The 23,677-nt window shown below is 45.9% G+C and overlaps 1 protein-coding gene across 7 annotated transcripts in view; it reads right to left on the reverse strand.

The window, feature by feature from the left end:
• PLCE1 (phospholipase C epsilon 1) overlaps positions 1-23,677 on the reverse strand; it is a 932,976-nt gene that overhangs the window by 367,035 nt on the left and 542,264 nt on the right. For all 7 annotated transcript variants that reach the window (XM_085605968.1, XM_085605952.1, XM_085605960.1 and 4 more), the window contains one exon: positions 22,151-22,313. In XM_085605968.1, coding sequence (XP_085462094.1) covers positions 22,151-22,313 — 163 coding nt within the window. The remainder of the gene's footprint in view (positions 1-22,150; positions 22,314-23,677) is intronic.

The following is a 23,677-nucleotide window of genomic DNA, read 5'->3' on the forward strand; positions in this document are numbered from 1 at the left end:
AGCAGTGCATTGCGGGCGCGCGAGTTATAGTTAGCTGAACTAACTATAACGGGGAAATTTCAATGGTTTTGTACGAGTGAAAAGTCCAGCTAACTATAACGCCCCTGAAACCTATGTTTTTTTTGGTGAATATATATATATATATATATATATACACACTATTTATATATATACACAACACTAGTGAAGCTCACCGGTTATAGTTATCTCAAGTAACTATAACTCACGCCTCCGCCATGAAGTCTATGAACTATAACTGGTGAATTTCAGTGGTTTTGTCAAAATCGCATGTTTTAAATGTAATTTTTTCTTAGCCATAACCTCTAATCTTAGTTTTTTTCATTGAATGTCTATATTTTTTTTACATAAAGTAAGATGTCCATTGGCATACACGGCATGGGGTTGGATGCCGGTCCTGGGCTGTGGCCAGGCCCTGCACCCAACACCTGTGGATGTCCAACTCCCTGTCGCGCATGGCCAAAGGCCATGTGCATAGGAGGGTTGGGGGCAGGGCCTGGTCCTTCAGGCCCTGTGCCCAGCCTCTAGCAGGTGTCCATCTCCCCCTGCATACAGCCTTTGGTCAGGGCCCTGCATCCAACCGCTTGTGAGCATGCAACACCCCCCACAGCATAAGGCCTTTTACAGCAGTTTTTTGGGAGCAAGCCTAGGGTTCACTGTGTCATGTAACAATATAAAGGGTGTAATTTTAAGTAAAGCAGACCTACTGAGTTTGTACAAGGGTCAGAACAGCAACATGTGGGGGGAATGGGCTGTATCAAGGGGTGAGCACATTAATATATATAATGTTTAATAATGGAGATTGTTGCAAAATATTTTCAATCAAGCAGATAGAGATTTGGAGTTTGCGGTCTCCGAACTCAGAATTTAAAGTACATCTTTTGGTGAGGTTGGTTTTTTTAATGTGCATGTTTGAAAATGCAATTTTTAGAACGTGGGCATTTTCTTGCTTAACTATTCTGTGCCTTTGTCTGTCTGTAAAATCCACGTCTGGGTTGGCTGACAGTTGGGCTCTAGTGCATTCACTCTAGACAGTCAAACAAAGGGAACTGAGGTGTGCCTTGCATATCCTGATGAGCAATCACCAGGCTGATGGAGCTTCCTGAGCTTGAGTGGTGGGAGGAGTCTTCACTGACACCTGAATAGGGCTGTACCTGTCCTCACACAAAGCTGTTTCAACCCCAATGTATAGAGTCTGGAGCCAGGTCAGGGAATGGCAGGGTATTGTGCACTACAAAGACTTTCCTTTGAAGTTTGCCTACTTCAAAGGTAGAAAGGGGCATAAGTACTGGACTTTTAACACTCTCAAATCAGAACACTCCTGGACAAAGGACATTCTGCCAGGAAGAAGAGCTGGATGCTGTAGGAGGAACTGACACTCTGCCCGTTGCTTTGTTGTGCTGGCCTGCTGCTTGCTGCTCCTGTCTTTTTTTAATTTATTTTTTATAGAGTTTTATACAGCGCGAACTTGACCCGAATCGGGTATCAGAGCGCATTACATAGCGCCAGTTGCGTTACATTAGGACACATTCATTTTCGTTAGGCACGGGGAGATTAAGTGATTTGCCCAGAATCACAGGATGTTCAGCGTCATTGCCGAGACTCAAACCCAGTTCCCCAGATTCGAGGTCGACCGCCCTAGCCGTTGGGCCAACTCCTCTCCCCTAGTCTTGGAAGTGAAAGGACTGGACTTTGCTTTCTGTATCCTGCTTCTGTTTGTGCTCTTCTGCTGAGAGTCCTGACTTGCCAAGTGGTGACAAATCCAGGTCCTTGGAAGTAGAATCTGGTGAACTGAAGAAGAAAATCCGTGCAACGACTCCCAGCATTTGTTTTTATCGATTCATCGCTACAAACTTTGATGCATTGCCGCTACCAGCACCGGAACGTGGTTCTCAATCAGTGCCTCGACCAGGGCTTCCACGGCAGGCCCCAGCTTTTTGTCGCAGCACATCAGGAGAACCGTTGCAGCATGAGTTTTGAGCACCTCATCACCGAAGCCCGTGATGCACTGCTCCAACTGCGAAACAGCGCCTGATTCACAGCTGTGGAATCGATACTGCACCTGCATCACCACTGTCTCATCGACACAGCGCATCTGGATTTTCAATGCATGATGCCGATTTAATCTTCGACGTTACCCAAAAGTAAGGAACCGAAGCCACGTGTCCGAAGATCGATGCATCACCTCCTCTACCAGTAAGGAACCGGTACATCACCTCCCCTGATAGAAAGAAACTGACGCATGACATCCCCTGACTAGCAATAAAGAACCAGCGCATCACCTCCCCTGGCAGTAAGAAACCAATGCATCACCTCCCCTGGAAGTAAGGAACTGAAGCATTGCTTTGCTTTTCTGTTGACTCACCTCCCCTGCGCCACACACCTTCTTTGATTTTGATGCATCTAAGTTACTTTGTCCTAAAAGTAACGCATCAATTGATTTCTATGGACTAAACATGCTTAATCTCTGAAAAGTTATATATTCACTTGTGTATGTTGGATTTTTGTCATTTTGGACTTTTCTGAACTGGTGTGGAATCCTTTTGTAGTATTTTCACTATGTTACTGTGTGTGTATGTTCAAATGCTTTACACATTGACTGAGATGAGCCTGACAGGTCATGCCAAGCTACCAAGGGGGTGAACAGGGGTTATCTTAGCTGTGTGACTCCCTCACCCTGACTAGAGTGAGGGTCCCTACTTGGACAGGGTGAAAAACTCTTCCAACTAGAGATCCTATTTCTAACAACAGAAGTATACATTGTGATAACAAAAAAGATTACCCTGTTTGATGGATCAACTACATGGTTCACTAAAGCTGAATGTTGTGACTCCTCCTGACACACTCTCTTCCAGATGAGCAGCCTCAGTAGATTGATTTGACGGCCCTCTTTTCTTTGATTGCAGGCGATTAGACAGATGGCACCTGTCCTGATTAGGGGTAGGCGGTAAATTACACTCCATGGTGGAGTTCGCTGAGCTTTGCCACTCAGCACTCTGATTGGAGCACGAAGATTGGAAAAAAGTAAACTCCACCAATGACCGCATGCCGGAGTTTACCAGCGCCCACCCCTAGCTTGTGATCCTGAAAGTAGGTTCTGAAGCAGCATCAGCGATGGCTCTGTGGCCATAGTCCCTGTAACCCTGTTTTTTTCGAGGGCAGAGGAGCCATGAACAGCAATTTCGGCAGTCCCCAAGCCCAAGGCTCCGCCGCCCAATCTGATTTGACTGCATCATCAATGTGAGTTTGTGTGAGCAGCTGCCACCAACTCTGTCTACAGTATTTGCATCTACCAAACAGTTAGCATAGTACATGTTGTAAAGATGACTGAGATGTGTGGCAGTTTAGAGCAGCAAATCCAAGGGAGTTTAACTTGTCCTAAAGTTTCTCGCTTTATGGTATTTGTTGTGTATATAAGTCTTTTGGGCATCAGCACATCCGCCATTCTTTTCCAAATACCTGCATGGGCATTTTTACGGCCCGTGAACAAACACTGGACTTCATATGGAAGTGGTGCTATCATTGTCCAGAACACCATAAATCTCCCTCCCTCAAGAGTGTGAACGAACACGCCTGAACACCTAGTGCCTCTTGAGAGTGCTGAATTTTATTGAATGTCACTCACGTCATGGACTCTCAAAACAAGAAAGAGTATGCCAATGATCACATCAAACTCCGTTGTCACCCTCCCCAGGTTGGACACATGGTATTCAACGGCACATTGCTTCACTATATCTGTATCACACATTATTCACTGAGTCAAAGCATTCACCCTTCTCGCTGCTGACCTATCTACAAACATGTTTATATTGTGTTAGATTATACATGTTATTGCTTTACAGTGACCTCCTTCCTGAAGCACACTACTTAATACTTTTATGGCACTACACTCGTTCTTTTAGTTATTCGTGATTGCACCGGGGCTGCTACCCTGATGAATACTGGATTTGGATTGTGCGGGTGGTGGTCCTACAGTATTGCATAGACACAGTCGCTTTGTGTCTCGCTTTTACTTTGTTGTATCACTTAGTGGCTGGTCTTGGCAGGGGGCTAATCCTGCAGAAGTGACAACAGCTTTCTCCAGCATCGCCCACACAGGGCTAGGTTTCATGAGTCGGCTCTCAGCTGCCAAGGGCAGCTGTAGCTGGCGAATCTAACACTTTATTCAGCACTAATATTCTTGTTCATATTTCTGCCTCTTGTATATCGCTGGGAGACGATGGGTCTACAACCTCTGTCATGCTCTGTGGTATAGTGATGTCACTCCTACGTGTTGCCTCACACTTGTTGTTGAATGCCCTCTGGCAGCCTACTAGGCGTACTGCACTTATGAGTTTAGCCAGGAATGACACTGTGCCCTTTCCAGTGCCCCTGCCCAACTTCCCAGCCAACACCTTCTCCCCACACTCCTCCAGAGGCCCACCTCCCTCAACCAAGCTTTCATCACAGACCCCAACCCCCATATAGCTCCTTCTCTGAACCCGTTCTCAAACTGCCAAAGAAATGCTCCTTTCAGTGCTGCATAGACCTGCTGATAAGCTTTTGTTTTGTCCCTCCCTTTTTAATGTTTTACCAGCAACTTCTTCCTCACTTAGCGCCCCAAGTACTGGCGGCTCTCTGATGACATCAGCAGCCCGATGTATGCTGACTGACCGACAGAGAAATGTATTTGAAAGATATTCTATGAAAAGTTCAAAACCTGCACCAAATGTATCCTTCACTGTATACGAAGTAGGGTGGGCAGAACTCTGCATAGTTTTATGTAACTCCGCAGAATTCTGTGGTGTAAAATGTTGCGAAGTCCACCCACCCCTAGCTCCTGATGAGGCCCACACATTAACTGTAAAGGGTCGAATTGTCAGCACTAACCCAGGGCTGTAATTTGAAGAAACTCTTTGACCAAAGATAAAGAGTTGGACTTTACTACTGGACAAATTGATATTCCATCCCTGGTGCCACATGTCCATCTATGTATATATCTACATATATATATATATATATTCACTGAAAAAACCATAGGTTTCACACATGTTATAGTTAGCTGTACATTTCACTCGTAAAAAACCAATGAAATTCCCCCGTTATAGTTAGTGCAGGCAACTATAACTCACGCGACCGCAATCCTCTGCTGATGCTAATACTGTATTTAGACACTTATTTGCCCATGTCTTCTTCCATTAAATTTTAGCTATACATATATTACAAATATTTTTTTTTCATAAAGACACATATGTCATCAGCAGAAGATTGCGGTCGCGTGAGTTATAGTTGCCTGCACTAACTATAACGGGGGAATTTCATTGGTTTTTTACGAGTGAAATGTACAGCTAACTATAACATGTGTAAAACCTATGGTTTTTTCAGTGAATTTGCAAGGTTTTTTAAATGCTAATTCCTAACTATAACGTGTGTGAAACCTATGGTTTTTTCAGTGAATTTGTACGTTTTTTTAAATGCTAAGTTACTTTACGCCATTCGTGGCGTGCGCGCCCAGTTAACGCAGTTCGTTCCGTGCGCGCACGATGCGCTTCGCGCACCGTGCGCGCACAGTGAGCACGCGGTGTGCTTCGCGCACCGCGCGCCCACTTTACGCAGTTAGTGCCGTGCACGCACGGTGGTCACGCGGTGCGCTGCGCGCACCGCGTGCCCACGTTATGCGGGATGGGCCATGTACGCACGATGCGCTTCGCGCACCGTGCGCACATGGGGGACATATTATGCGCATCTTTGTGAAATGTATTCTTTGTTTATTTCTTACATGTAATAAGCCATGCACAAATGGTGCACTTCGGGCACCATTTGCACACGGCGTGGGGAGGGTGTGGATAATTTTTTTAAAAAATTTTTTTTACCGTACGCGTACGGTAAGCGTAATCGGCGATTTTCCGAAAAAAATTCTTTTTTTTTATTTGGGCTTGGGGGTTGTTTGGGGACCCCTATATCAATGCTGGGTGGTTAGGATCTCAAGAAACTGCCTCTTTAGACATTTTTTGGCATCGTTTTTACTGCCCAACTCAGAGAGCGAGAGAGAAAATGGCGGCCGCCGCTTCCTGGTTTCGACCGATTCAAATGTTTACCAAGATCTAACAGCCAATCAAAATCGCGCTCGCGCACGCCACCGTACGCGTACGGTAAGCGCACCGTAAGCGCACCGTAAGCTGGCTCAGATATATATATTGATTTAAAGGCTATTTTCTCTGAATCTACTGAACAGATTTACACCAAACCTAGAAAAGGCACTTCCTTGACCTGAGGAGAGCCGTTTGGGCTGTAGCTGTGTCTAAAGGTCCTATGGAAAAATGCATGGGAAAAACGCGTTTTGGGACCCCCCTTTTATCTCAGCCCCCGCTTGACGAATCCCCCAGAGACTTTCAGGGTAGGAGCGGAGCGTAGCGCCCCACCTATTTTGAAAAATTCGCGAGGATTCGTCGACCGGCGCCAAAGTTATTCAAAATAGAATGTTGCGGATTTCCTATGGAAACGTGGTCCTAACTTCAACTACCTACTGGCGACCGCCAGTAGGTAATATACACAGATATATATATATATACCTAGTTGTAATTAGGACCTAGTTTCCATAGGAAGAGCATTTTGTGCTTTGCTAATAACTTTGCTGCAGTTTGACAAATCTTCACAGAATTTTCTAAACTAGTTTGCCTGTCACTTCAGCTGCTGTCTGGAAAGTGTCAGGGTGATCCATCAAGCATTGACCGAGAAAGAGGGGGATCCCGAAACACGTTTTGCTCATGCAATTTTCACTAGGAATTTTAGACATCACTACAGCCCTAACTGAGAAAGGAATTACATCAAATCTGGCAGAAAGGCTGGATCTTAGTCTGGAAACAGTCTATGTCGTAATTTGGTGCAAATCTGTTCAGTATTGTTGGAGTTATTAAAGTAAAAAGATTTATGTATATCTAGAGACACGTATCCACTGCAGTGGATCCGCGGATCCATGCACCAACAGCAATGCTGTGATTGAATGGTCGCAAGAAAGTTGCGGCCACCATTTTGTGCATAGGGACTTGGTTCGCAGGAGGAAAATACAATTTAAAAGTGTTAGAAGAGGACCTGGTAGAGGTACCCTGACCCCAAGGTACTGATGAAGGGGTCTGTAACGGACCCTTAATGTGCAAGAAATTGTCCCAAAACCATTTTTTTTGTGCGAGAACCTGCGTATCCACCAGGGTCGTAGATACGCAGATCCAGACCCCAATTATATAAACATATTCCCACTTGCACACCTCCACGTCTACTTACATATCTTCACAAACACTCAGACACCCACTTACAGACCCACAACACCATTCACAGACCCACACAGCCAGTCACACATGTGCTCACACACCCACTCACATACCCACTAATATACCCAAAAAACACTCCCATACAATCACTCCTTCATCCATATAGCCACTCACACAGCCACTCACACATAGGAAATTGCAATTGCATGTGTTTGCATTAAAATGCGTTTTAGTATTGAACATATTCTTTTGGGTGGGAACGGATCTGCGGATCTATAAAATAAATTTTAAAAAAAGAAAGACTTGATGCATGGCATTTATAGAAAGACTACACAAGTTAGCTTCATTTTTTGTTTTAAAATATATAATAAGAATGAATGTGTGAATAAAATGTATTTATAAACGTGTGAAAATGCATATTAGTGAACTCATCTTGTGGGTCAAACTGTAGGGCAATTTAAATTTAAAAAAACTGGACATTAAAGTTAGGAAAGAGCATTAAAAAAACTGAAAAATCACTGAAAAGCAAATGTTACAGGGACGTTATAGTTCGGTTCAGAATTTACACACACAAAACCATAGAAATCCAGCAGTTATAATTACCTGCGCTAGCTATAACTTTCACCCGAGCAATGCACTGCTTATGACCTCACATATTACGTCACTCATGACATGGTCAGTGACGTCACTGATAACATCTCAAATGACATCACTGATGACATCATCCAGCAAAGTAAACTTCAATATACTTCATAAAATACCATTTACATTTTTTTTAAATAAGAAAAGGAGACAAAGCTGAGAGATTGTAACCTTAACTACTACACTCACTTATCACCGAGGCAGGAGTTCTCAGTGGATAGTCTTGTCTCTTCTAAACCACTACTCTAAATACTAATGACCAAAGTAAGATGTCTAACCATCCAGGGTATTCTATCGCAAACCACAACACCACCATTCATCAACCTTGAAAGAGATTTTACTACAGTCGTTAGTTTTACACAAACCACTCACAAAACACACCGACTAGTGAGGTCTTACCAGACAGGCCACTGTGTCACAAACCTCTAGTAAAATTATTCTTCACCCTGGAGAAAGGTGTCTGCAGAGAGGTCAGTTTTTTGCGAACCACTACTACACTGAGCTATCGCCCTGGAGAGAGGTCTTAGTGAACAGATGAAATTATTGCAAACTACTACTACACTCATTTATCACGAAGGAGAGAGGTCTAAGCAAAGTATGTCTTAAAACACAGCTATACTCAGCTATCACTGTGGAGTTAAGTCTCAATGAACAGCTTAGACTATCGCAAAGTACTACCATACACATACATCAGCAGGGGACATATGTTAACCTAGAGGCTATGTCACTTATAAATAGTACACCCACTTTAAAAATGAGATTATATGTCAGATGATATATACTAGAAATAAAAACACTCATTAGTACTTCAGAAAGAACAGTCATTTAACTTATGCAGAGGCTCCGTATACATCTTTCAATGTCAGAAACTTACACAAAACCCACTCACTGGATGATGCCATCAGTGATATCACTGACCAGATCATGAGAGATGTAATATGTGAGGTTATAAGCAGTGCATTATGGGGAGGCCCAAGTTATAGTTAGCTTAGGGTAACTATATGTGCTGAATTTCTATGGTTTTATGTGGGTAAAATGTGAACCTAACTATAAAGTCTCAGTAACCTTTGGGTTACACACAAATACACAGAACCACACACACACATTAAAAAACAAATGTTTAAAGGGTGTAGTGATTATGTGAAAATGTCAGTTAAAACATATCATTTAAAACAAACAAAACTACTGAAATTCACCAGTTATAGATATCTCAAGATACTAACTTGTGCACTTAAGCAACTATAATTCACACCCCTGCAATGCACAGTGTTGTCGTCAATGATGTTTTTCCAGATGTTGCAGTCATGTTAACAGTGATTTATTGAACATGTCATCAGAGATGTAATATATGAGGTCATAAGCAGTGCATGCCAAGCTATTGTTACTAAAGGGCAAGAGTTACTTGAGATAACGTTGCTGACTCTGGTGCTCTTTGGGTCTCCAACAACTGCCAGGTGTATCTACTGAATGTGGTAGTAGGTGCATGAAGGATTCTACAGGGTTGCCATGGTGGATGTGGCTGTTCCACTTGGGATACACCATGATTTACACCTGGTATTTGTCTTTAGAACCAGAACCACTGACCTGGAACAAGGAGACACATTCACATTAATCTGATGCAATCCATTACAATAATAATAATAATTAGTGCCAAAGTTTTTCTTGGTTACCTGCTGCTGCACAATGTCAAGGAATACCAAGGCTGCCTAGTTTTGATTTCCCTTCTTGGCTCTTTTTTCAAAAACCCTACGCCAGCTGCCTCTTCATTTCACTCTTGCAGTTCTCTTTTTTTATTCTGTCTCACTGTATAAGTTGTTTTCCTACGTTTCTTTTTCTGCCTTTACTGCCTCCCCTTTTGCGCTGGGTCAGAATCTGATGAACAAGTTACTAACCTTCGGTAACGATGTATCTGTAAGAAACATTAGTTAGTTAGATTCCTCACCTTAGAATATCCCCAGGCGTCAGACTGGATCCGGAAGATTTTTCGTCAGCAATACCCCTTGCGCGTCGCTAGGCGTCGTCTGCGGCTCCGCGTCCGTCGTCGGCGTCGTGCGCCGGGATGACGTCGTCGGAGTACTTAGACGCCGCCCTCGCGCGCTGACGTCAGTTCTTGTACATAGCCTTCCGCGCCAGGAACGCAGAGCCATGCAAAGACCGACACTGGTGCCAAAAATAAAATCTAGGGCCTGAAAGGACAACCTTAACCCTAGATGTCAGTTCGCAGAACGGGGAGGATGGGTGGGTCGGTGAGGAATCTAACTAACTAATGTTTCTTACAGATACATCGTTACCGAAGGTTAGTAACTTGTTCATCTGAAAGAAACACGTTAGTTAGATTCCTCACCTTAGAATAGATACCCAAGCAATACCATCCCCGGTGGTGGGTCTGCGAACCAAGATCACACCAGAAAGTCCTGGAGGACAGAACGGCCAAAGAAGCCATCCCTCCGGACTTGGCTGTCAAGGCAATAATGCCTGGCAAACGTGTGTAGCGAAGCCCACGTCGCCGCCTGACAGATGTCCTGCAAAGGGACTCCCCGTCCCAAGGCAGTAGTAGCCGCCGTGGCCCGAGTAGAATGGGCGCGCAGCCCAACAGGAGGGTCCTTTTTAGCCAAGGAATAGCAGATTTTTATACACAAAACGACCCACCGAGAGATGGTTCGTTTGTGCACAGCTTTCCCCTTCTTAGCGCCCACGTACCCAACAAAAAGCTGGTCGTCCACCCGGAACTGTTTTGTGCGGTCCAGATAAAAGGAGAGCGCACGTTTTGGGTCCAGACGGTGGAGCCTCTCTTCCTCTTTGGAAGGATGCGGAGGCGGAAAGAAGGTGGGCAAGGTGACAGACTGCCCAAGGTGAAATGGAGTCACCACTTTAGGAAGAAAGGAGGGACGAGGCCGAAGGACAACCTTGTCCGGATGAACAGATAGAAAAGGAGGCTTTGAAGATAAAGCCTGGAGCTCACTCACCCGTCTAGCCGAGGTGATGGCTACCAGAAAAGCAGTCTTTAGAGTTAGAAGACGAAGAGGGCAATTGTGAAGAGGCTCGAAGGGAGCGCACATCAGGAATGTCAAAACCAGATTCAAGTCCCACTGAGGCATTACAAAAGGGACAGGAGGGAACGTGTGTGTAATGCCTTTGAGAAAGCGTGTAACCACAGGGGACTTGAAAAGAGAAGGCTGATCAGGAAGCCGCAAGAAGGCGGAGATGGCAGCAAGATAACCTTTCAGGGTGCCCAGGGCAGAGCCCTGCCGGGCCAGAGAAAGAAGGAAGAGGAGAACCTCAGAAAGAGGGGCGGAAAGGGGATCCACAGCCTTTGCTGTGCACCATGCCACAAATTTGTTCCACCGGCAGGCGTATACCGACTTTGTGGAGGGACGCCTGGCTGCCAGAATGATATCACAGACTTCAGGAGGCAAGTCAAATGGCATCAACTGCCGCCGCTCAATCTCCACGCATGGAGGTGGAGGCTGGACAGGTTCGGGTGGAGGACCGTCCCCTGCTGCTGCGACAGAAGATCCTCCCGAAGGGGCAGACGTATCGGGGGATCGGTCAACATGCTGAGTAGCTCGGGATACCAGTACCTTCGTGCCCAATCCGGAGCCACCAAGATGACTTGGGCCCGGTCGCGCCTGATCTTCTTCAGCACTCTGGGCAGAAGTGGTATAGGCGGAAAGGCGTACAACAGACCGCAACTCCACTCGTGACGAAAAGCGTCGCCGAGCGAGTGCCGCCTTGGAAATTCCAACGCGCAGAACTGCTGACATTGCGCGTTCTCTTCGGTGGCGAATAGATCTAACCAAGGCTCTCCCCACTGCTGAAAGAGGCCGTGCACCACTTCGGAGTTCAGACGCCATTCGTGATCCATCATGCACCGGCGGCTGAGTTCGTCTGCTCTGGCGTTCAGAGAGCCCGCCAGATGTTGAACCACCAGGGTGACGCCCTGGTGTTCCAGCCATGTCCAGAGGCGCAGAGCCTCCTGACAAAGGGTCCACGACCCCACCCCGCCCTGTTTGTTGCAGTACCACATGGCGGTGGTGTTGTCCGTGAACACCTGCACGACACTTCCCCTGACAGAGGGAAGGAAGGCTTTCAGTGCAAGCCGGATCGCTCTCAACTCCAACAGGTTGATGTGGAGACGAGACTCCGCCGGAGACCAGAGGCCTCTGATCTCCGCCTCTCCCATATGGCCACCCCATCCCAGGAGGGACGCATCCGTCACTACGACATGCTCCGGTTGGGGAAGGGAGAGGCTCTTGCCCTTGACCCACTCGCGGTCCGTGAGCCACCACTGCAACTGCTGTGCAGTACCCTCCGAGATCAAGACATGGTCGGACAGGTTGCCGTGATGCTGGGCCCACTGAAACTTCAGGTCCCACTGCAGAGCCCGCATGCGCCGCCTGGCGTGATGCACTAGTAGGATGCAGGAGGCCATCAGCCCCAGAAGCCGCAACACTAGCCTGACCGAAACCCGGGATAGAGGCCGAAAGATGGGAATCAGGGCCTGTATATCCCGGACCCGCTGTTCCGGAGGATGGACCCGGAACTGCGCCGAATCGAGAACCGCTCCGATGAAGAGGAGCTTCTGAGAGGGACTCAAGTGGGACTTCGGCACGTTGATGGAAAACCCCAGCAAATGCAGGAGATCCGCCGTAGTCTGGAGGTGGGAGACGACTGCCTGGGGCGAGCCCGCCTTCAACAACCAGTCGTCGAGATAGGGGAAGACTGGGACCCCTGATCTGCGCAGATGAGCTGCGACCACCGCCATCACTTTCGTGAACACCCGAGGGGCACTGGTGAGGCCGAAGGGGAGCACGGTAAACTGAAAGTGCTCTTGGCCCACCGTGAACCGCAGGTAACGCCGGTGGGCCGGCAGGACGGGGATATGGAAATATGCGTCCTGCAAGTCCAACGCTACCATCCAGTCTCCAGGGTCTAGGGCAGCTAAAACCTGAGCCAACGTTAGCATCTTGAACCTTTCCTTTCGGAGGAAGGCATTGACGTTCCGGAGGTCCAAGATAGGGCGCAGGCCCCCCTTGCCCTTCTTGGGAACCAGAAAGTAGTGGGAATAACAACCACGACCTACTTCTGGACCCGGAACGCGCTCGACGGCCCCCTTGGCCAAGAGAGCCGAAACTTCCTCGCGGAGAAGATCCAAATGATCCCCCGAGATACGGTGGTGCTGTGGTGGCATGGCTGGAGGGGTCGTCTCGAAGGGGAGGGAGTAGCCCCTTCGGACGATTTGCAGCACCCACCTGTCCGATGTTATGGACCGCCAGTGGAGCAGGTGATGGCGAACTCTGCCGCCCACTGGCGTGGTATGGGCCTGAAAGCTCGGACTAGGAAGGCTTTGAGGCGGATGCTGCCGGGGTGGATGTGGGCTGACCACGTCGTCCTCCATTTCCGCCACGGCGGAAGCCACGTCCGCGACCGCGCGCAGGTTGGTTCTGCGGCTGGTGGCTTTGCGGACGTGAGGAGGCGCCCCTTCCTTGGCCACGAAAGGGGCGAAAAGCGGAGGTGTGCGCCCGCGGAGCCGAGAGGCCCAAGGACTTGGCCGTAGCCCGGGAGTCCTTAAAACGGTTCAGCGCACTGTCCGCCTTCTCACCAAACAGGCGAGTGCCATCAAAGGGCATGTCCATGAGGGTGTTCTGGACATCCCCGGAAAATGACGTGGACCGCATCCAGGCGTGGCGGCGGAGCGCCACCGTGGTGGAAATCGCCCGACCTAGCGAGTCCGTGGTGTCAAGCCCACATCTTATGGCGTGCCGTGCTGCATCCCTCCCATCGGCCAAAGCCTGGGTAAGACGCGTCCGGACCTCCTCCGGACACAGGGGCAGCACGTCCTCCACCGTATCCCACAGGGAATGGGAATAACGGTCCAAGAGACAGGCGGTATTTAAGGACCGCAGGCCCAAACTAAGGGACGAGAACAGTTTCTTGCCAAACTGCTCGAGTCTCTTGGAATCCCGGTCCGGCGGAGCGGTCGGGAAGGAGGACTGGGAAGTAGAGGCCTGGATAACCAGACTCTCGGGGGTGGGGTGTTGGGACAGGAAACTGGGGTCGCCCGGGGCAGGGCGGTGGCGCCTGGCAACGTTCCTATCCACAGGAGGAACTGTGGAGGGCTTGGACCAGGTGCCCTGCAGAACGTCAGTGAGGGCCTCGTTGAACGGCAGCAGAGGCTCAGTGGAGCTTGCTGAGGTTTGAAGCACCTCAGTGAGGATGTTGGTCCTCACAGCCACGGCAGGCAACTCGAGCCCAAGGGCCTCAGCCGCCTTGCGCAGCACCACAGAAAATGCTGCACCCTCCTCCGAAGCCACGGTCGGAGGAGAAGTGAATCCAGCGTCTGGCGAGGTGTCCAGTCCGCTGGCCTCCCCCAGTTCATCTGCCCAGTCCTGAGAAAGCTGTGACTGAACAGCCAGAGGGTCCTCGAACCCCTCCCAGTCGCCCCCTTCTTCCGATTCCTGATAAACAGGAGGAATGATCGGAACCGGACTGTAGAGATGGTAGGTCTCAAGCGGCGTCGGATGCGGCGTCGGCGGACGCCGTGCCGGCGTCGGGTCCGGATGAGGGCTAAACCGGGGCGTCGGCGTCACAGGCGTCGGCGTCGGTGGCGCCGGTGACGGCGTCGGTGGTTCAGGCGTCGGCGCCGGTGGAGGAGTGACAAGGTCAACCGGCGTCGACTGGGGCCCAGGCAAGGGCCCCGCGGGGACCTGCGGCGTCGAGACCGGAGTCGTCGACGGCGCCGGGGCCGGAGCCGCCGGCACGCGAGGTCGCCCAGTCGAGTCCGCGGGGCCCGAAGGCGCGCCAGCGGGCGTCGACGGCGGGGCCAGGCTCCTCATGGCCGAGAGGAAGGCACTGATCTCCGCCGGCGCCGCGTCAGCCCCAGGGACCGGAAGGTATGGGGGCGGACGCGGCACCTGCGGCTCCGCCGGAGCCGCGGGGGTGGAACCACTTGGACCCTCGGCCGAGTCACGCGACCGGCGAGGGGAGTCCGAAGAGCGATGTCGCCGCTTCGACTTCTTAGAGTGTTTAGACTTACCCGACGACTTGGAGCCCGACGAGCGATGGTGGCGTCGGCTAGGGCTCCGCGAGCGATCCTTGGACCTCCTCCTGGACCGGGATCGCGCACGACGCGGAGCCGAGTGGCGAAGCTCCAGAAGCTTGCGGGACCGCTCCCGCCTAGCCTTCGAAGTCAGGGCCTGACAGTCGTTGCACGACTCCGCGTCGTGGTCGAGGCCTAAGCAGTAGAGGCACCGGCGGTGGTGATCGGTCACCGACATCAGTCGATGACAATCTTCACAAGCCTTGAACCCAGGCATCCTACCGGCACCAGATGTCGACAGACAAGGATCAAAAATGATCAAAAAGATTTAGTCAAAAAAGACTAAAAGGGGTAGCTCTCCCGGATCTGCGCTTACTGGCGCGGAAAAAAGAAGAACTGACGTCAGCGCGCGAGGGCGGCGTCTAAGTACTCCGACGACGTCATCCCGGCGCACGACGCCGACGACAGACGCGGAGCCGCAGACGACGCCTAGCGACGCGCAAGGGGTATTGCTGACGAAAAATCTTCCGGATCCAGTCTGACGCCTGGGGATATTCTAAGGTGAGGAATCTAACTAACGTGTTTCTTTCAGATGTAAAAAACACAAGTCTAAGATCCTTGACATGAGTGCTAGTGTCCATCGCCTGCAACCACCAGTATATATTAAACACTGAATACCAATCTCCCACAACCATTTATTTTTACCAATATAAATATTGGCAAAATCAACCTTCAACTACTTAAAAATGGTGGTGGGGGGGGGAGTTCCCAGCCAGTCTCTCCATATGTTCTTAACAACTGCTAGCTGCATACTCTCATCACAATTAGCTGAACACGTGTTGCAACTACAAACTCTACAGTTCAAAGATTAAGGTCACTTAACAGAGGTTTCAGCCAATGACCCCTAAATTTTTAGTAGAAAGGGGACAAAAACAAGAAAACAACTGGAAAATTAATTCTTAGAGGGGCAGTTACATTGCTTGATAGTCTAAAACTACTAACCAGTGCCCTGCCCCTGCGCACAAAGGCCATCTTCCTATCATTAACTGGATATTAAGCTCTGTATTTGTTTGGAAACATTCTTGGGGATAAATAATCTTCTATTAGCCAGTTAAACATATGCTTAAGTATCTGATGGCTGCAACTCAACCCAGTGTTAGACGTAGTGTGAAACTGTAAGTGAGGAGGAAACAAGGATGAGCATCTTTAAGGAGCCTATAAGACAACACTATGAACTTTGCCAGTAAAATGAAAAAAGAGAGAAAAGAACTCTTGCACCCTCAAAATATGTAATATGTACTTGGGTTTTTGTAGGTTCCATTACAATCAGAGTTATAACAGAGAGAAGATCAATGAAATAATGACTGAGATCCAGACATCTACAACCAGAATCTAGACTTGTGTTTTCATTTTGTTATCTGGCTCATTACATATGTTAACATAGCAAAGACAGTAGCACCAGCTAGATGCTTGCGAAGGTAAGGTCTGACCCCCTTTCTCATCCAAACTATACTTCACATAAGCAAAGGTCCTTCAAGGATCTATCATCTCACCCATGCTTTTCAACATCTACATGAAGTCATTGCCAGCAATCAATAAATTTCAGCTCACATGCCTTACTTACCTAGAAGACACACAAATACTTCTTAAACTGGAAATTGCCAAAGACATTGGAAACTCAAAAAACTTCAGTTGCTTCCAAACTGTTGATCAGTAGATGTCATGGTGCCATCTCAAATTGAATGTGTCTAAACCTGAAATACCCACATGTGGCAAATAGAAAAAGTATGACCCACTCTGTGCCTGGCCTGACAATCTGGGACCGCCTCCTACAGTATCCAAGGAAGTAAGAAACCTTGGAATGACCATGAGGTAGCAAGATTAAGCTTCATTACTATGAACATTTTGCAACACATCTTCCACCACGTAGGATTTCCACACTAGGTCTAAAGCACTGTCTCTCTTGTACTGTCTAAACTTGATTACGCCAATGATCTCTACCACGGATCGCCTTTATCAACTATGAAAAGACTACAACAAATTCAGAACTCTGCTGCAAGACTATTCCTACTTGTAAAGCACAAACCCACATCTCCCCTGCTTTGAGGGCCCTACATTGGTTACCGGTTGCCACGAGATCCACTTTCAAGCAGCTTTGGTTCACCCACAAAGCATTACATTAAACAGGACCACTTTTAATCAGGAATAAAATCAACAAATACATACAACAAAGGAACTTCCACTCCAGATTGGCAGCTGGCCCTTTTCCTACATGACCACCATACTAAAGAAAAATACAAATGTACAGCATATGCTTGTGAATGTAAGCATGTATAATTCGATTATATGTATGTATTTTAGATATGTGCATTTCTTTGTACAAATGTATATAGTACTTGTGGTTTTAAAATATATAGACCTTTTTATAGGTCTGCTTAACAAATGCATATAATACGTCTGGTTAAAACATATATATTATTTTATACTTTTTTCTAATATATCTTTATTGATTTTATTGTCATCGTATTGTTCTCCAATGGCACAGCAACATCGTATTATACATTTTAATTCCACAAGAGGTACATTATTGCAATGCAGGGTCACTCAATGTAGCTAGCTTATGCAACAAAGCAGTTAACGGCAACTGCTTAACATAATGACCAGGAAATCGCATTTTGACAAGCGTGCCATTATGAGTCCAATAACAGCATAATAAAGAAGCACAATCCCAAAAAAGAACAAAAAACAGACAAAAGCCAACAGTTCTGCTGAATCCCCCACACCCCCGCCCACCCGTCCATTCCCAAAGTACATCAGGAGTCAATACCTCAGTGCACCCCAATGGGCAGTAATTCCTCCTGGTTGCAATCAACAAGCGGCCTTACAACTAAGGTGTGGTTCCATTGTCCGTGGGGGCAAGAATCACACTAAATCTGGATAAAAACTCATTCCATTGTTCCATGACAGAACATCTCCCATCCTGTGCTCTGGCATCTAGCCGAACCGAAAGCTCTGCATTCGCAAATCGAATCCACATGGTCACCGGAGGGGCCAGTGCACTCCTCCATGCCATTGCCGTTTTGCTAATACCAAGGTCAACTTTTGGAAACCACTCAGCTGTTTTGTACACTCCTGAGTGTAGGAGACAAAATTCAGGGTCATACTTCATTATGGTTGTGGTGACATCTGATACGCAGGCAATCACGGCCTGCCAGAAGACCTAAATTGTCGGAAACAGCCACACCATGTGGAGGAAGTCTGTATTAATCCGATGGCATCTAGGACACCTCGACCCACGCCCTGGAATTTTTTTTCTATTCTATCTGAGGAGAGGTTTGTGTGGTGCACATAATTAAATTGTGTGAATATAAACCTAGCATAACATGTAGTAGTTTTTATTGAACCCAACACCTCCTCAATGTGGAGTCCTATATTTCCACATTCAGTTTCTCCTCCCACCAGACATTGAGCCCCGGAAACCTCCCCTCAGTGTCACGATCTTGTAGTGCCCTGTATATATGTGAGATAGCTTGTCTGGAGCCCGTCGGTGTCAGCATCAAGCCCAGTGGGCAGTCATTTGTACAGTGTCCCCCTCCAGTCTCCACAGCTTTCCCTCCACTCCCCTCAGCGCGGAATACAGAAGGAACTGCCCTGGATCTAATCCACCTCCAGTCACCAACTCCAACCCGGCAGCTGTCCAAGTATCCACCGGAAAGGTCCTAAACAAACGTCTGCTATGTGGAATGGGCCCAGAATGGCAGGCTTGGAGCATAAGGAATACCACATTTTCCCTGAAATATATATTTCTGCGAAAGACGACGCTGGAACTTTCGGCAGCATATAATTATTATGAAGTGGAGGGGGTAGTGGGGGGGGTGGGGGGGGGGGGGGGGGGGGGGGAGGGCGGAGTAGAGCTACTCCAAGGGTGAGCAGGCCTCAAAAGCAGTGCCTACCATTTGTCATTCTGGGTTGGCCTCGTCCAATATCCATCTAAGGTGCCACTGGAGTTGGGCTGCGGCGTAATAGTACTCATAGTTGGGAGCTCCCAGCCCACCCTCCTCTAGTGTGGTATATAACATCTGTAGCTTCACCCTATGCCTTTTATTCGCACAAATCAAGGTGGCCAACAACTGCCACAGATCCACTAAGAAGGGTCTCTTCAGAATCACTGGCAGCGCCGCAAAGTACATGAGGCATGGAAGGACTAACATGTTAGCAATGGACACTCTCCCCATAGGTGATAGAGGTAGTTGTGTCCAGAAGGGCAGTGATTGTTACATCAAAGATAGTGCCCTACCCAGATTACCCTCCACCAGATCCCACTCAGCGCGATATATTTGTACCCCTAGATATTTGAAGTTGTCATGCTTCCAAAACAACTGAGCATTCCCAGTGGGATGATACGGAGGACCAGGGGTCTCCAAAAATGGGAACAGACATGATTTCCCCCCAGTTGCACAATACATTTTAACTGCTTCTCATTTGTCACTAACAGTAAAGTGTTCTGGAAAAGAACTGTTATCCCAAAGCAGCATATCTGAATTCAATCAAGGTATTTCAACTCGCATATAAATTTTATATTCAATATAATATATCAAAATGGGTGAAAGTTCCAACAGAAGTGAATGTTATAAAATGCAGCATCACGTTATATATTTCACCTATTTAAGATTCAATCTAATACAATAATAATTGTGGGAAAAGACAGTGCAGACAACCTAAACAATGTCCTGAATCTGGTGCTGCTCACTGCCCCAAGAACCCTCGCCCCCAATTCGTAAGGTTTCTGCTTCATTTTCTAGGTCTTAAACTTTTAGTTTTATTTCCCCAGGTGAACAAATGAGTATCACTGTAGTAATATGGACACAAGCTGAGGCATTTGGTTAGCGAAAGATTTTTTGAAATAGCAATTTAGGAAAAAAATCATTATCTTAAACATTTCAGCACTCCTAACAAAATTCGATGAATGTTTACTTCATTTCAGTAACTCAATTAGCCAGTCAACTTTTTTTTTTCCCCCAACAGGACAAAATTCAATCTATAAAATTATCCTGAATGTTCTGAGGGCATTGCCCCAAGTTAAAGTTTTGGATTTTGCTTCAACCTCTTAACCAAATTGATGGGTAGAACCCTTGCATAAAGGCTATTAACAAAAGATTGGATTTCTTCAAATTGACTTTATAATCCTATATTCAAATTGAACTTCTTTTATATGATTATGAATTGCTTCCATGTCCTGCCTCACATTTCTATACCCAAACATATATAAACCAAAGTCATATGCCACACTCGGGCACTTTAAATCTGCTGGTGGTGTCAAAAACATTCCTAATCTCTCCATATAAAAAAAGGCAAGAAAATCAAACAGTGGGCATTGCTATCACTTACACCTTCCAATCCATTCCCTTCAGGGTAACCATTAAACATTATTGGTGCAGAAGCATCTGTATAACCTACATGAAGTCACCTGCCAGTGAACAAATTTGGTTCTCTTCTAAACCAAACAAAGGAACTCCCACATCACTAGGTGAAGACTTGCAATGTTCAATTAACATACACATTTTGGATATGCTTAGAAAATACACAGTCCAATGTTGCATCCAGGAAACGTATAAGAAGTGTAATGTGGCAGCAAGTTAAAAAAAGGTTGGTGTGGAACTTAATAAAGACAGAGAAAAAATATAAACACAGCATGGAGAATAAGGACCGACTAGGGGTCTTTTTAAATATTTGTTGTTAATATGTATTTGCTCTAGCAGCTTATTTGTTCTTTTTTCAATTTCTGATTTTACTTTTAATTGCCCTTTTTACATTCCAACAACATTCTATCTTGTAGGTATTATAGAACTAAAATATTTCAAGTTATCTAGATGTTTGCCAACATATGGTAGCAGGTTTCTCACTTAGCTAATAGAGTTAACTCATGCGCCAAAGTAAATGATTATGGAAAGATAAAGGTTGAAACTTATTTTGCTTTATTTAAATATCTGATGCGCATTGCAGTATTTTAAGTCAAATAAATATGTTTCGACTCTGGTGAGCAGTACAAAGGTAATGGTAAGGCCAATTGATCTCAACTTTAAATGAATGATATCCGCATGCCCACCCCCACCCTCAAGACAGGACATTCTCCTTGAGTTTACGCAGTAATGTAGATTTCAATTATGTTTGGCTTGAAGAAGGATCTGCAGCTCAAAGACACAATCCAAGGTCATCAGACACATCCGCAATGTTTTCACTGTTAACTTAGCAAGCAGCGTGGGTAACTTCATAGATGTATTTTCTTTATTATATTTCATGTAACAACATATCTTCTGATTCAGTTCTGTAAGAATGTACTCTGCTTTATATAAAAAAATAATTATAGCACAGGTATATGAAGAAAAAGAACCCTGGACAAAAAAGGCAAGTGTATAAGGAGACACAAAACAGAAACTCTACCAACCTGATATCTACCACACATGCCTACAGTATGACACCATTTCCTCACCACACACCCTCACTCAGTGCTAGGACTAGGGCAAGCCACAGTAATAAGACAAAACATTAACACACTCCAACTGTGAAGTTTTCACCATCCGAATCACCTCAGACCCCCTCACAGCAAATCACACAAGCCTACCCTTAAAAGTACGAAACAGGAAACACATACCATATACAACAAACTAAAAGCCACATACTTGGTACCCTTACTTAGAATCAAGCTCACTCTCAAGCACATGAAGACAACACACATTTCCACACTTCCTGATCTGACCACCTAATCCAACTACCTAACTTAGCCACCTTCAAATAGTCCAACCAATCCACATCTCAAACATACAGTTAAACCTGGATCTACAGGAAGCACAGAGCTGTTTTACACTCACACCCTCTTTACCACCTACAGCAATAAGTGGCCAAGGCAATGACTGTAGTGTGAAATATAAAAACCAAGTAAAATAAAACAAGACATCTGTGGTGTTATAAAAAAAAATGACAAAAGCCTAGAAACGGCAGAGAAACACTTACTACACGGCTTCAGATATTTATCAGCTGTATCTAACATTCACTTATAATATTTTTACAATATATTGGTGCCATTATAATGCATTTTTATATTTAAGAAACATTTACAAACAAACAATTTATTATGTACTACATTTGATATCTTGGAATATATTTCATTCTAGATATGTATCTACGAAAGATTAATAAGTCATACTTTGATTGATTCTTGCTAGAGACAGGCAGAACTGGAGAGGAAGCAGGTCGGATTGGTGCTGATGTCCCAGCTGCCATATTTGGAGATCCTGTTGTACCCACGGAATGAGCCCTTCGAGATGGTAGTGTATAGTAATTGGGAGCACTGTTGATCACACTTTGATCTGCAAATAAATTTAAACATTACCATAAAATCTTAAGCAGAATGGTCTAAAAATACATAACTATTCTTAGACATGCAGGTAAAAATAATCCATATGTACATGTCAGAAAGTAAATCTTTACATAACATACTGTCGCACAAAAAAGAATACCTTTAGAATGTTAGCAAACATATTTCTATAATCTAAAACCAGAAAACGTAAAAAATTGGTATCAATCTGTTACTTGCAGTAAGCAAACATTTCAGAAGTACACTAGACCAGTAAAGTGACAAGAAAGGTTTCAGCACTGACATAGTTGATAAAGCTAAAAAATATGTGGGGCAATTTAGAAAAGTGGCATGTTAAATAATTGTGACGTGTACTTTACTTTTTAACTTACACCTCATCCTGCAATTAATGTAACCAGGCAGGGCAATGAGACCTAACTTGATAATATATAAGCTTAAAACATAGGTAGATGGCATTCACGAAAAGGAGGCACTCACATTAATTTGGTGGATGAAAAATGGTGCAATGTACGCCATGAGAAAGTAATGAGTAATAACAATCAGTAAACCAACCAGTCGCACTGCCCTAAAGCCGGCCCTGAGCAAACTGAAATAGGTAAAAATTAGTAAGGATGTTTTTCTGACTCCAAATTATTTTTCCATGAGAGCCTACTTCGTCCACCACCTACCCTTTGGAAATGTGGTTGACTGCAATCCCTTCACACAAGGTCACCTACATTAACTCTTTCAATTCACACTTTTAATTTTCTGGTTAAGGTAACCAGATGTATGTTGGAAAAATTAGATTAAATTCCTTAAATTTAAGAGCTTGGGTGTGGGTCCCAATACTCGAACAACAGCAACTATCACATCAGATAATTTTTAAAGATTTGCCAGTGTGAACATTTGAAGAGCTTTACAATGACATACCACTCCCACTGTTTGCCTCAACTGTACCAAACAGAGCAGTTTCCATAAAGTTTTGTTCCATACCTTATGGAAATATTCACATAATAAGCGTATACTGAGTGTGTATTCTCCGTACTCATGTGCATTTTACACATGCACGTATCAGATACACACCCTTGTGTAATAGGCATCATCGGCAGAGGCTTCATTTAAAACACAATTGCAAAACAAATTAAATTTTCTTAACAATAAACAAAATGTCTGCAGATGTTATTTGAAATTCACACTCAATACAGTTGGTTGTTCCAGGTCAAGAAAGTGCGCTGTTTTTAAATAAAAGGCAGCTGGCATCACTGTACCATTTTCATACCATACAGGGGCACAGAAATTGGCATACCCCCTTTTTTTGTAAGACAAGGCTTTCTATTATACTATCGCATTTTCTTTAATCATATCTTCCAATGCATT

The sequence above is a fragment of the Triturus cristatus genome, chromosome 1_2, assembly GCF_964204655.1.
Source record: "Triturus cristatus chromosome 1_2, aTriCri1.1, whole genome shotgun sequence".
Classification (NCBI taxonomy): Eukaryota; Metazoa; Chordata; class Amphibia; order Caudata; family Salamandridae; genus Triturus; species Triturus cristatus.